At 48.9% G+C, this 13,861-nt stretch overlaps 5 protein-coding genes across 5 annotated transcripts; 2 read left to right on the top strand and 3 right to left on the bottom strand.

The window, feature by feature from the left end:
• Window positions 1-721: 721 nt before the first annotated feature.
• On the bottom strand, window positions 722-3,100 carry F5B22DRAFT_38853 (DNA lyase). Its single transcript, XM_047971381.1, has 6 exons — window positions 2,940-3,100; window positions 2,875-2,887; window positions 2,771-2,816; window positions 2,586-2,718; window positions 1,016-2,524; window positions 722-938 (listed from the first exon to the last, which is right to left on the bottom strand). The coding sequence occupies exons 1-6, from the start codon at window positions 2,965-2,967 to the stop codon at window positions 814-816; spliced, it is 1,854 nt and encodes a 617-aa protein (XP_047833122.1). The 5' UTR covers window positions 2,968-3,100; the 3' UTR covers window positions 722-813.
• Window positions 3,101-3,563: 463 nt separating this feature from the next.
• Window positions 3,564-4,371, top strand: F5B22DRAFT_644355 (cytochrome c oxidase, subunit VIa; the record flags this gene model as incomplete). Its single annotated transcript, XM_047978412.1, has 4 exons — window positions 3,564-3,723; window positions 3,805-3,829; window positions 4,058-4,225; window positions 4,326-4,371. 4 exons carry the CDS (start codon window positions 3,564-3,566, stop codon window positions 4,369-4,371), a joined length of 399 nt encoding a protein of 132 aa, XP_047833121.1.
• Window positions 4,372-5,190: 819 nt separating this feature from the next.
• Window positions 5,191-8,550, bottom strand: F5B22DRAFT_644354 (ANTH domain-containing protein; the record flags this gene model as incomplete). The annotated part of the gene is made up of 4 exons (XM_047978411.1): window positions 5,191-5,277; window positions 5,346-7,759; window positions 7,815-8,292; window positions 8,347-8,550. The coding sequence occupies 4 exons, from the start codon at window positions 8,548-8,550 to the stop codon at window positions 5,191-5,193; spliced, it is 3,183 nt and encodes a 1,060-aa protein (XP_047833120.1).
• Window positions 8,551-9,854: 1,304 nt separating this feature from the next.
• Window positions 9,855-10,725, top strand: F5B22DRAFT_634913 (complex I intermediate-associated protein 30; the record flags this gene model as incomplete). The annotated part of the gene is made up of 2 exons (XM_047977061.1): window positions 9,855-9,960; window positions 10,001-10,725. The coding sequence occupies 2 exons, from the start codon at window positions 9,855-9,857 to the stop codon at window positions 10,723-10,725; spliced, it is 831 nt and encodes a 276-aa protein (XP_047833119.1).
• Window positions 10,726-10,813: 88 nt separating this feature from the next.
• F5B22DRAFT_38788 (anaphase-promoting complex subunit 5-domain-containing protein) lies at window positions 10,814-13,432 on the bottom strand. Its single transcript, XM_047971373.1, has one exon. The coding sequence runs from the start codon at window positions 13,248-13,250 to the stop codon at window positions 10,902-10,904; it is 2,349 nt and encodes a 782-aa protein (XP_047833118.1). The 5' UTR covers window positions 13,251-13,432; the 3' UTR covers window positions 10,814-10,901.
• Window positions 13,433-13,861: the final 429 nt, after the last annotated feature.

Here is a 13,861-nt window from a genome sequence, read left to right as displayed (position 1 = left end):
TAGTGGTGTGAGTCTACTCACCATTCTTCTGGTCACGACAATTCCACATCTACTCCCATCAAACGAGTAGGCTCCATTTCGATTCGCTTCTACAAGCATAACTTGAAACTAGCACACACGGAGAAGGTTGGATGGGACTTCTGGGATAAAGGCCGCGTGTGACTGGCTTGGATAGTTAGGTGGGAGAATATGCTTAGCTTACTGTCATGTGTATGACCGCGCTTAAATCTCTATGTCTGAAGAAGCCTTCTAACAATACCCGGACCCTGGGATTCAGCTGCACCATCTCATGACTGTATTCCCTTACAAATCTGAGGGCTGATGACAATGAACCGCAGAGTATGGCTGAATGCCTTTACTAAAGACCTAGGTATGGGGAGTATGCAGCCCTAGGAGCGACTTGATAGGCTGGCAAAGCTCAAGCCTTGCTTATTATGAAAAGGGAAAAAAGAAGAAGAGGGGAAAACTTTCAAAAGAGCCCGAGTTCATATTGATCAGGTTGATTGATCGCCAAGCACGCAAAACGGAGCGAACAGGATCTGGTATTCGTATTAGAGAAGACAACGGCGACAACTCACAGGCTAGAGAGCGAAATGGGTGTAAACAGGTAAGTACGAGACTGATGTTCATAACACACTGTAAATTTCTTCATTCCATCTTTCTCTGCGAGGTCAGTACAAGCTACCCGAAAAATGGTGTCAGGAAGTACATCGGATAGCGGGATAGCAAGTGTATGTATGCATCCTGACAGTAAGATGCATGATATTACAGCTCCAGATATTCTCGATACAATCGATGACTGTCATGGGGTATTCAGTTAGCTGGAGTAGTCGGTTTCCATTCACTGCTCCAAATGAATGTTCCGCAGCGCCACTCAGTCCCCCTCTCCTTCTCACCGGAGGGCCCAAGGGGTCGTGGACAGATGAAGAATGACCTCCCTATGAGCGCTTGTGTGAGCTACTGTGAATATAGATTGAAGAATTCAAGTCAAACACGAAGAGTTCCGGCCACTTACCACGATTTATTCCGGGTTTCTTCGTCACTAGACTAATACAATCCTCTCCATGCTCACATTTAGGGACAATGCGACGGCCTAGAAGTTTCGACCACGATTCCTTAGCCTCGATGGGATCGAATACGTTATCGGTGTCGGCACAGCTCGAGGAGTCTTTAGAATCGTTGCTATGTGTCTTTGAGACGTTAAGTTCGGTTGATGTTTGACTGGACTCGATTTCCACGGTGCCGTCAAGACCACCAGTTGGAGGTGGAGGTTGTTCATCATTCTTTTTCGTGTCATTGCCTGTAGATTTGGGCTTGAAGAAACCCATCAAGTTACTTTGACCCTTTGACGAGGGTTCTTTGTTCAGTCCGGCCCTTGCCTTTTTCTGTGGTTTGTTGGAAACGGAGGCGGAAGGTGTGCGTTTAAGGCTGCTAGATGGAGGCTTGACTGGCGAGCGAGCTGGCGAAACAGCAGATAGGACCTCTGAGTCAACCGTATTTGTTGGCGTTGGCGTTACTAGCTTTTCGGGTACGTCGCTAACCTGGCTGAGAGAAGGCTCTTGAGAAAGCGAGGGTGTGGCTTTTGGAGCAGCGGGCTTCTTGAAAAACATGTCCTTAATGCTTTGGCGACGGTCAAACTCTGGAATTAACTTAGCGGATAGCGGTAGCATATCTTTTGTCGACCACTCTCTTAGCCGATTTCCATTTTTGAATATTCCTGGTGGATTCATGGTATCCTTGATGAAAACCTCCTCGTCGTTGATTCGAACTTTATCATTAAGAACGGCGTATACCGGGCAGTGATCCGACCCCATGAGACCCTCCTGAATGTTTGAATCAATAAACCAGCTTTTCATGTCATCGCTACACAGGACATAGTCTATCCTACTGCCAAAGTTCGCTGGCCTGGTGTTCTTCTTGGTGTCCCAACAGGTGAACATGCCTTCCCGCGTGGGATGAAAGAATCGACAGAGATCCCATAGAACTGAGTTCTTCCTGTCCTCGTCTCTCGGCCCGATGATATTTCCTTCAAAAAGAAGCTGGTTGAAAATGCGGCGAGATGGCGTCGAGAAGAAGTCAGCCATCGTCATATTCTCCTTCCTTAAGCGTTCGGAGAGATTTGCTGTATCCATAGCAGCTCTGACAACGTTGAGATCGCCCGTCACTATGACACGCTTGCCCATCGCCACTAGATTACGCACTCGTATATCCAATGCCTCCATATAGCCAATTCTGAAGTCATCTCTGGACTCGTCGCGGTTTGCGGGACTGTATGTGCCGATTAAGACGAAAGCCGGAAATTCAAGAATCACACAGCGACCCTCTGAGTCCAGTGTCATTTCGTCGATGTTTCCATTCAGCTGAAGCTGTCCAGGTCGGGGATAGCCGCCAATCTGTTGCTCTTCTGGCAAGTCTCGGAACTGAGTGCTCGAATTGGGTGGACATAAAACACCAACAATGCCCTCTTCTGCTCGAATAGGCGCACAAACTGAGTTCCTAGTGTAAATAGCAACACCAGCATAGCCTATGATTTAGGTAAGCTACAATAGCTAAGTGAAGGTAACTTTGAGATTCCTCAGGTATACCTTTCTTATGTCGTGGTAGGCTGAAAAATACATCCCAGCCAGGTACCAAGACCATGTCATCCTGCAGGTCTTTGCGCTGTATCTTGGTCTCTTGCATGACAACTATGTCTGCTTCCAAGATATCGAACATGGACTGTGTGTAGAGTTAGGCGGATGTCTACGGCATAGAGGTATTTGGATCTCACTTCAAAGGTCTTCTTCTCTCTCCATGGCTGGTAACCGAACGGGTTCCTGGCAGCAGGGTCAGAATCTAGTCTGAGTCTTAGTCTTAGGGCCGTATAACACATACCGAATACCGTTCACTACATGTCCAGTCAGTTACTGTTCGGTTATCACGAGAAAAGAGAGTCCTACCGTTCCATGACGTTATGCGCAAACCCATCTTTGCGGTGGTAATCTACGACGGTACGACCAGAGATTTTACATTAAGAGGGCGCTTCCATTACCACCCCAGCGACGCCACCAATGCTCATCCTCGAAAGCTTACAGGGAGTAAGTGCACGGATCATCAGGTGTTGTGTGCTGACCTGGTAGACTCGACTAGATTTGATGTCTTCGGGAATGGTTGGGTCTATCTGGGTCTGATCTAGGTATACTTCAACTGCTGAAAAACCGAGTCTGGGGTTCCAGGCGAGTCGTATTCACCCATTATGCGCTCGAGGGTAGGTAGTCGCGATGCTCCGTTGCGTCACCAAAATGACCCGAAATCATGTGACTGCCATTTACACAAGTACCTAAGTACCTGCCATACGTCAATGCACGAGCCACACCGGCATGAGCCCATCTCGCGCCCAATTGCGGGTGGTCTGATTCATTCTCCTCTTGGCCGAAGAACAACCGGGGCCAAGCTCGGGAGCTTCCAATCCTGACCTCATCTCCTGGCCTAGAGTGACTGACTTCCCCGAAAGAGCCTCAATTGGCAATCAGAGCACAATCTCCCCTCCAACCATATCGATCGCCAATCGTACCGACGTCGCCATGGTCTTCCAACGATCCATTCTCCGCGCCACCCCGCGCCTGGCCGCTCAGCTCCGTGCGCCCGCCGTCCGCTCCACCATCCAGCGCCGTCTTGCCTCCACCGAGAACAAGTTCGTCAAGGAGCGTGAGGGCATCAAACACCACGCTGCTAGCACCACCGGTCAGTGACGCTACTCACGCAACCTTCAGAGGAGCTAATTGGGTCTCTGCTCGTCATACCTGTTTGCTAACAGCCTCATAGAACTCTGGCGCAAGATCTCCATCTAGTAAGCCAACCCCAAACCCATACCTCATTCATGGAACACACAACCTACGCCGATATCCCGCGATCATGAGTTCTGATCTTCAAACCCCCGATTGAGATTCATTTCTACCACGATCATTCCGGCTCCGGTTTCGCCTGATACCAGTTGTTCAATGATGAACGCAACGCAACAAAGGTGACATGAGATAGAATAGAGCAAGAAAGGCTGACCATCTCTCACACGAAACAGTGCCGTGATTCCTGTCCTAATCCTCTCCGGCGTCAACGCCTACAACCTGTGGAACGAGCACTGGGAGCACTGGGAGCACATGCCCCCTCTAGAGGAGCGCGTCGAGTACCCCTACCAGAACATCCGCACTAAGAACTTCCCCTGGGGCGACGGTGACAAGACCCTCTTGTACGCATATACCCATTAATATCTACTTAACCTAAGTTCTCTCCAAATAATAAATTATAAAAATAAATAAAAGAAACGCTACTAACTAGTCACCAAATAGCTGGAACAGCAAGGTCAACTACCACAACAAGGACAAGACTGTATAAGCCTGTCGCCAACTTATCGATCAGAAACCGTCTAGAGGGGAATAATCTAGGCGTAGATATCTGTATCATAGGGTGCAGAGGAGCCTAGGAAGACAGAGAGAATGGAGAAGAGAGGAGCGAGGAACAAACCCATTGGAAATAGACAAAGTGGCCCACGGCTATCAAACCACCACTGCTGACCAACTTACGTCTCTATCCTATTGTAGATATGCGATTTCCTTTTGTCAAATACAGAACATGCAACTGAAAATCCATGGGCTTTTTCATCTTATTGCATGTCATTGTGTCTCACGGCTTTCTCTAGTGATGCTTACGTAAATTTCACGATGAAATAAGTACACATTACATTTGATATGATATATCGGCAATAGAACAGGGCTGGTGTGAAGCAATAAGAATGGATGATTTACCTAGTTATCCAACCAAAAAGCGAGTGACCAACTGCCACCAGGAGAGGCATGTGTGCGAACACATGAAACGAATAAATCCGCCTCGAAGACGAAGTACTTATCTACCACGAAGCGGAGTCTCCAAGAATATATACATCAATCCACATCTGCATACAACTCGCCGTTTTGTCGATCAGCCCTCCTAAGTGACAAGACTACTAAAGTGGTTGGTTGATTGATTGATTGTCAAACTAATCTGTCAGACCAGAATATAATCCTTGAAAGAGGCTTCAAAGTCCATCTCCTTGCAATCGTCATTAATAAATTAAACATAGGTGGGCTATAGCCATCCTCATGTTCGCTATACCCCGAGGGCGAATATCTTCCGGGTAGACCAGAACACGGCTGTAATAGGGCCTTCATAGACCCTCTACTCTTCCTGATAAGAGATCTTGCGCATCTCACCGAGACGGTGTCGAGCTGCCGACAAGGCGTTCTCAAGCTGGAGGATTTCGACCTATTCAAGGCAACTGTGTTAGGAGATGTTTGTTTGTAAATTGCACAATGGTTGAGGTGCCATCTTACCTGTTGTTCCATCTCACGAACTTTGAATTCGTGAGTTCCGAGCTTAGAATAATCAACGGCCTCCTCTTCCTGGTTGCGATCTTTGATCATATTCTGCACCTGCCTGACTAGAGATCTACACGCGGCACCAACTGCCTTGCTAGCCTGCTCGAGGTTCTCTTGGCTCTTACTCATAAAGCCAGCCTTGACACGGCTGGCAGCGACAAGCTGGGCTGTAGACGCAGCCACATCATTTGATGCAACAATCAGTTGCTCTGGACTGTTACGGTTAGAGATGACACCGTCGGCAGTCTCAATAAGCGTGGTTGTAGAAGACGCGACAGCCTTCGCCGCAGAGATAAGTCCTTCGGTCCATCGGTTGTTCTTCTTGTAGAAAGCTGTTCTTGAAGATGATCCTCGGCCAGCCTGAACAATTTCTTGCTGCGTGGCTGTAGCCGCCTTGATGAGCTGGGTAATTGCATTGGTAATTGCCATGGCAGCATCTAAAATAGTATCGTTGACCTTAAGCTCGTACGTAGAGTAGCCATCACGAGGCTTATTCTTCAGCTTCGCCAGGCGAGCCGCCGCCGCCGCAATAGCATCGGCTGCCTTGCTAAGCTCATTGTCAACGATTTCACCCAGATCTCCCTTGTTGTTCGTCAAGCGGCCAAAGCCAGGCGCAAATGTCTCGACTAGTTTATTCAGCTTTTGGAGGTTCATTTGCACATCGTTATTACTGTTAATAACGACATCTGTCTTTTGAATAGGATCCATTCCTTCTAGTCTAAAGCTTTGAAGTCCGCGGAAGAATTTCACTGCAGACTGGGCAGCCACTCGTGCTCCATTCATGAGTTGGTCACCCTTCTTTTCATCAGTCGCAAGACGGGTTAGACCTTTCGTGTTGCTGCAGACGTCGGCAGCAGAACCTGAGAAGACATTGATGGCCTTGATCAATTCAGCGTGAGTGGCATTCGGCCCATCTGCAATGAAGTTGTTGAAGGCTGTCGCAAACTCCATGGCGCTGGCAGAGGCCTTCTCGATTTGAGACAAGACATACTGCGGTGAAGCGTTCTGGTTACCCGCTTGCATTGTCGAATCTAGTTCATATAACGCATCGTCAACCCGTGCAACACCTGCTTGTAGCACAGAGTCGATGATATCGTTGATCTTGTCCAAATTGGCCATGATTATAGCATCAAGCTGGCCGTCTATGGCAATGTCTGTATCACCCTGGTTGAGCTTCAGCTCATTTAATTCAATCAAAGTTTGATCCATGCCAGCTTTGTAGACCTCGAGCTCTTCCTCTTTCTCACGGAGGAGTTGCTCTAGGTCCGAGCTGCCATCGCGCATCTTAGCTTGGGCATCTTCCAAGGCGCGAGATTTTGTGCGCAGCGCCTCTTCAAGATCCGCCATTTCACGGTTGTATTTCGCAAGCATTGAAGATAGCTCGTTGCCTTTTCCTCGTTCCAGGTTATCGGCCCGCTCATTCGCCATGCGCAATTCTCGCTTGAGTTTCTCGACTTCATCTTTGTTACTGCCTGTCAACCGGTCTCGGTCGTGCAACGCTCGGTCTCGCTCCCGAATCATGTCTGCTAACTCCAAGTTCTTGGTTTTGATTTCTCGCTCAAGCTTCTCGCGTTTCTCAATTGCTTCCTGCGCAGATGCCGCCTTCAATTGAACCGACTTGAATTTCTGTAGTAGGTCAAGATGCTCATGTCGTAGTTGTGAGTAAAGCTTAGCTAAAGCTTCATATTTCGTACGCCATGTGTTCACTTGTTCTTGGAGTGAACGAATCTGGTCATCTCTGCTATTCAATTGCTGGCCATAATTGTTCTGAATTTGCGCCAGCTCTCCCTCCAAAGATTTCACTCTTTGGTCGTATTGTTGAAGCATCAGTTGGTCGCGCTCATATTGTGCCCTTGCATTCAAGTTCTCTTGCTCGAGCTCAGCTAATCGTCCTTGTGTTTGCATCTGAAACTGCTGGTTCATCAGGGCTTCTTGCTCTCTTCGCTGCTGCTCAGCCAAACGCCTCTGCTGCTCTTCGAAGTCTCGTTGGGCCTGCAATTGAGCCTGTTGCTGAGCTTGGAGAGCTTGCTGTTGACGTTCTTGTAGTACCCGCTGCTGTTCCTCGTATTCTCGGTTCTGACGGTCGAGCTCACTTTGCCAAAATTCAGCAATCTGATCAGGTTCTTCTGACTTTGGTTCCTGGACTGGAGTAGGCGCGCGTTCAATCTCTTGCTTCGGGCGGGCGGGCAGTGCTGGCGCATCTTCGTCATCAGCTAGTAGATTGGGAGGGTCCTGGGGAAGTTTCGGAATAGTAATGAGCCCAGTTAAATATCGTAGGTTGGAGCATTCATAGTAAAATTTGACCAATCTATAATGCTGCGCATTATAACGTTCTCGAAGGGGTTCTAATGCGTCGTTGTCGCCAGTTGCTACTCAAAGAGTTAGAAATCGCACCCGGAGCCTCGCCCCGAACGATTAACTTACTGGAGTGCATGGCACGCAGCATGCTAGTAATGAATTTGTAGATACCATAGCTTTCTTGGACTAATGGTACAATAGCCGAGATCCTACATTCGTTGTTTCCAACGTTTCTGAAATGAGAAAAGATGAGTTTCTGAAACTGCTCAATCTTATCCTGCAAGGCCATCAAGTCGGTGATCGTCTCGTAGCCCTCGTTCGGATCATTGATTGCCTTCAAGCTGATATACTCTTCGTACTCGAATGTTCCATTGAATTCCGGGTGTTGCTGGTGGAATGAGAGCTTCGCAAGGAGGAAATAGACGTATTCTCGGATTAAGGGGCCATAGCCTCGGACACCCTCGCCGGCTAGCCCTCTGTTCAAGCCATCAATCCAGCCACGGTTCGCCAATGCTTCCCTCAGTACCTGAGGGTGGCCTTCCTGCAATACTCGGTGAACCGTGATTAGAGCCTTGAATGTTTGCACCTCATCGGCGAGGATTGGCTGTCTAGTATTGGATGGTGAGTCAGCAACCTTTGTCCAGCGAGACTAACCCACGGGATCATCAACGTACACTTTCATGCCCGCCCAAAACGACTGGGACGATTTGTGGTCCCAGGTATAGACAATGCAGGCGCGCACATGCTTGCGTTTCGGGGCAGTTTCGTCGGTGTTTGTCGCTTTTCGAATGTGTATACCTAATTCGGCCTCGGACCTAGGAGACGGATAAGCAACCCATACCATTCCGGTTGTATAGGACATGTTGGAAGCAAATGAGCACCGCTAACTCTACGACCCTAGCCATAGAAGCAAGGGCAGGCGTAGTTCAACACAGGAGGACAAAAGCAGCCAAAAGAAACATCATAAGACATGCAAGCAAAACCGGCCGAACGCACCTCGTGTGATCCAAGCTACGGGTTGTCGCCATGATGTAAGAAACTTTGTGTAGCCGCTGCGGTGAAAGTAGAGATAGCGACGTAGTACAAGGAATCGGGAAAGAACTTCGAACAAGCAGCAGCAGCTGTTCACCGACAGCGCATGCCACCTCGCTTTCCGGTCAGATTCGGCGGTTGCGGTTCGAGGTCTCAGGAGAGCACCAAATCGAGGAGACGCGGGAGGGAGGAACCGCAGCAGCTCGTACGACGATGTAATTTATTTCGAATGCCCTACGGGCGAGAAGAACGGGGTTCTCGACAAAGAGCTGGCCTAGTCCCCAAGTGACAATGGCGCGTGTTGCCAAGAGAGAGCAAACGTCAGCCGTCGACGTAGTATTAGGAGAGCTCTGTCTCGTCTTGTCGGGGTTTCAAGGTCAAGTGTGAGGAGGTTGCGCAATGCAGTGAGGCTAGGCTCGGGACATCAAGATATGGTAGGCTGCGAGCAACCCAGGTTGCGTAATGACACTTGCTTGGGTGCCACCAACTAAGCTCTGTCGGCTGCTATTGGGTTCTGCCTAGTGGGTAGAGCACAGGGGGGCTGCAAGGAGCTAGCTAGGAGGTAAGTACATAGACAGCACAGGTGTGCGCTTTTACCGCCTATCCTCGCCAAACCTCTGTCACTTTATGTAGCTATAGAATCATTGATTAAAATAGGAAAAATATAGAAGGACTTGTTTTATGTCCTATGCGATTAGCTTTTGGTATCCTATTTCCTTAAAGTGTCCGATCTGTAACCAAAGTTGAATAGCTTACAATACCTCTGAGTTAGGCAGCCCCTATACCCAAGTTAGGTACCTTTAAACCCGATGCCGGTCCGGGCTCAGCTGTCTGTACTCAAGTGAGATGTATCAAGTACACAGGGTTCAGTGGCAGTCCAGCCAAGCTTTCGTCACTAATGTGATAACTCAAGTACGACTTAACTAGGTATTTTCATGATTATCTTCGTCTAATATCTAGCATTACTCTCAATACCAATGGACACAAAATCAATTGAGCAGTAAGGAGCATCCAACTGCTAATGTCAAATCTACTGACAGAGCCTTTTGGCTCTCGGACACAACCTTGATCAAAAAAAAGAAGCAGGCCGACATCTACAACACTTTTCTATCGTCCTCCACCTCAACAGACACAATGCGCGCGACAGGCGCTTATCTATCCAAGGGCTTCTGGGGACGCAGCATTGATGAATTCAAACGGCTGGCCAACATTAGTACGGGCATCTCCTTGCTTCTCTGCGGTTTCAACACATTGCTGCATATGCTAACTCGCAATAACAGCCTTTAAACTCGAGGGTATCAAAGGCCCCTCCGGGCCTCTCTCCCTCCACAGCTTCCACAGCCGCGACTCGATAGAATTGACCAAAACGCTAAGCGACAAAGACATCGGCGGCTTCTCCAATGTAGCGCTCGACTGGGTTGAGCGCCCAGCATCTCCGGGCGACGACGAGTCCATAGAAGGACCCGGGTACGCCCGTTTCCACGGCACGATATCGACGGAGCTGCCGCCGAACAAACCCAACGTCGAACGGTCGGGATACGCCGCGTGGCGCACTCTCGACCCCAAGCCGACACTCTTCGGCAAGTCGCTGTTTAACATCGACATGTACACGTATCTCGCGCTTCGGGTCCGCTCAGACGGCAGGAGCTATCTAGTGAACGTGCAGACCGAGTCCGTGGTGCCGACGGATCTGCACCAGCACCGGCTGTTCGCGAAGCGGCCCGGGGAATGGGAAACGGTGCTCATCAAGTGGAACGACTTTGTGCGCACGAACCATGGCTTCGTAGTTGAGCCGCAAACCGAGATCATGCGCCAGAAGGTGCGCACGCTCGGCATTGGCCTGACAGATCGGGTACCTGGGCCTTTTAATCTTTGCATTGAGCGCATATGGGCGACCAACGATATGGGGGAGGGGGAGGATATTGTCACGGCCCCTGCTACTAATGCCAAAGAGGGCCAGTTAAAAGATAAGCAAGGTCGACATATTAATTGGAGCGATGAATAACTTGATATCGAATCGCATCTCGAATACGTTGTACATTTAATGGCAGTAGCATGAATCATTGCCGATACCGCGTACATATTATGAATTGGGTATGAGTTTTATGACCACCCTCTGCTCAACAATAGCAAAGCTAGCTAGCTGGGTAGGTATTCGATACGAGGTTTTGCCTCGTGACTCTATATCTTTAGTTGATCAGCATCCTTGCGTAAGGCTAGGTATGCTGCGGCGTAATCATTTGCCAGAACACAATCCCCCGCGACCTTCATGATAGTAGCCTTCTTGGCCATCATCTCACACTGTTTGTTGATATCTTCGATACTCGAGTAGTGGTTAAATGCCTTCTCGATCGCCTCCACCCCTTTCATTAAATGTTCCCTGCGCTTGTTGGACTTGGGCGGCATCTTGCCGGCCATGCCCACATTTGCATCTCCTAGATGTGAGTATAGTTTCGCTGTTATAGCTGAATTTTCGCACTCTAGACTGCGTGGAAGGACAGCAAGTAACAGCTGGATGGCTGGCTCAAACTCGCCAAGTGAGCACAGAATGTTGGCGAGTGCACCGATAGCGGGCCATAGGTAGGGGATGAGGCGCGCTCGCCAGGCAACATTAGCTGCACGTACAACGATAGTGAATGCCCTTTGAGGTCTGCCGCATTTGTCTAGTAGCTCTGCCTTGAGGAGAAGAAGTCGTAGTCGAAGAGCGATGTCCTTGTTCTCGTCCCGGAGTTCCACAATCATTTTTTCAACCTTTTCAAAAGCGTCTTCCACATTTCCTCGGCGAACAAGGCAGTCCACATGGAGCGTGTCAATGGCGAAAGCTAGATCAGGCTCCAGATCTTCAGTCTTAGACTGTAGTAATTGAGAAAGTAACAGCTCGGCACCTTCGAGATTGTTGTGATGTAGGTCTCTCCTCAATTCGATGATGCCTCTAAATTTGTGCCAGTATTGGCTTGGCTTCCAAGCCCGCAAAGAATCTACGTCTAGGCTCCCAAGCTTCTCCAATGCCTCGTCATATTTGCCTTTTAAAGCCAGCATTGAAGCCTGGCGACTTGTCACCTTGAGCTCATCGTCAAAAATCGAGTAGCGAGCGTGGCATTGGAGAAATACTTCGCATGTGGTCGCTGATAAATATGCAATACCTAGTCTGTCCCAAAGTGCTATGTTAATCGATTGCTGGGACCCGACCATACTCTTCATGTTTTGCTCGACCAATATCTGCGAGCTTCGGATAAGATGTTCCAGCGCGGTAGCGACACTCTCACCATGTGAAAGACACATCTTCGCTTCGCTCATAAGAGCAGAGCTCCACAGTGACCATGCTCCCGTCTCTTTTGCTCTACTTCGTAGAAATGCAAGGGATTCTTTGCCTGTGCCCAGCTGACTCTTCGACTCTAGTTCCTGTGTAACTTCGGGATGCGCCCGCCCAAAGTGAAACAACCAATTAAGGGCGAAATTGAGACAGGTCATATCGCGGTTCTCCCTGGCTGTTGACACTGTTTCCAGCATTGCGGCAATTGCTTCTTTGTGGCACCCGAAATCGGCTTGGAGTACAGCAAGATTCATCAGTGCATACTGATAGAACGATCTGTCTCTGTTCTGCATCGTATAGTCAAAATATCGATGGAGGTAATCAAAAGAAGTCGAATAATCACCAGCTCTCCAAGCTTCCAAATAGCTCAGATAGTGTGACAGACTTGGTATCATAGAGCTGTCTACAACGAGATCGTGAAATTGGTGCCGTATTGTTAGGGGTACCCTATTCCCGTATTTTTGCATCTGGTCGATTTGGAATTCGAGGAGCTTCTCGATGTCGTCCGTGCTAACTGGCATAGTCGCGTGTGAATCGTCTCTGAGCGCATCGCCGTAAGTCACTGAAGTTATTGCTTCCACAGCTTGGCCCCATTCATTCTCACTTGTAAGAAGGACGTTATCAAAGCTCAACGACTGAAAATTTGGTGTCTTCTTTCTATAATACGCTGCAGTTGTGTCTCGGTACTTCACAAAGTCTTTCCATAGCTCAATGGCGTCATGGAAGCGAAGACGCGTGAATTCGAGTTGAGACCTACGCACGAACGCGCCGAACGGTGAGTTACGAGACAGCTGGATAACCTCGGGTGCAACCGGCGGAACTCCCATTTCTGCATCTCGTCGAAGTTCCTCCTTGGTCTTGGCAAGTATACATGAACAGTTGTCGAAGAATTCATGCAAGGCATGGAGAGAATCGATCTTCCACAGCTTGTCTAGGAACACATACCACAGGGTACGCCCAGGAATACCCGAGGCAGTGGTATGTGGCGTCAACACCTTCTCAAAATCCGAGATAGAGACAACGAGGTTGACAGTACTCTCAGCTCGCCGCCACCGGTTGGTCGAGGTTGAAGCTGAGCTAGAAATATCACTGTCTATCAAGTGGGATGCTATGAAAGACAGTACATCCACGATCGACGATGTTGGCACTGTATTGTTTGTATACAATTCGATGAGGGCGAGAAGGCCAATTTTGGCCGGATTGAGGAATCGAGACATGGAGAAAGTCTTCGCCTCTGGCGGAGGGTCAGACGGACTCTTGCGGCAGCAGACAAGATATTCGTTTTCAACTAGAGTGGTGGAAATAACGAGTGCGACGGTGCGACCAGGTCTCAGTCAAGCCCATCTCGTCCTGATTGGTTATGTGGATTGTTCGCCGACTAGGAAAGAGGAAGAATCTCAACAGTATGCAGAGATATCTCAAGCCAGCAGAGTTGAGTAATCGAGAAGAGATTTTCCTGAGAGCTAGCTTCTCTACCTTCTGCACTTTGTCCAGGGCATGGCCTGGGGTGCTTCAGTCCGTCGTCCTCATTCTTCGCAGTCGCGCCTCTGGTTCAATTAAGGTAACACCAAGCACCGGTACCTACTTACATGCACAACATGCACCTCCCTGCTCAGACGCAAGGGCCCCTCTAAATGGCTTAAGCACATATGCACCTAAACGCAATTCCAGGCGGCTCCCGTCTCAAGAGGTCTCATCCATGCATTGACGCATCAAGTATCTTAACAAAAGCTTTACTCATGGAACCTCTTAACTTTACTTAGACGAGACCTGTTTCTATCAGCTTTGTGTGTAAATTGCCACTCTCTGCAAATATTATAACACCTTC

This window comes from Xylaria bambusicola, assembly GCF_022495145.1.
Source record: "Xylaria bambusicola strain CBS 139988 unplaced genomic scaffold F5B22scaffold_10, whole genome shotgun sequence".
NCBI classification, from domain to species: Eukaryota; Fungi; Ascomycota; class Sordariomycetes; order Xylariales; family Xylariaceae; genus Xylaria; species Xylaria bambusicola.
This window is presented reverse-complemented; position numbering and strand designations above follow the sequence as displayed.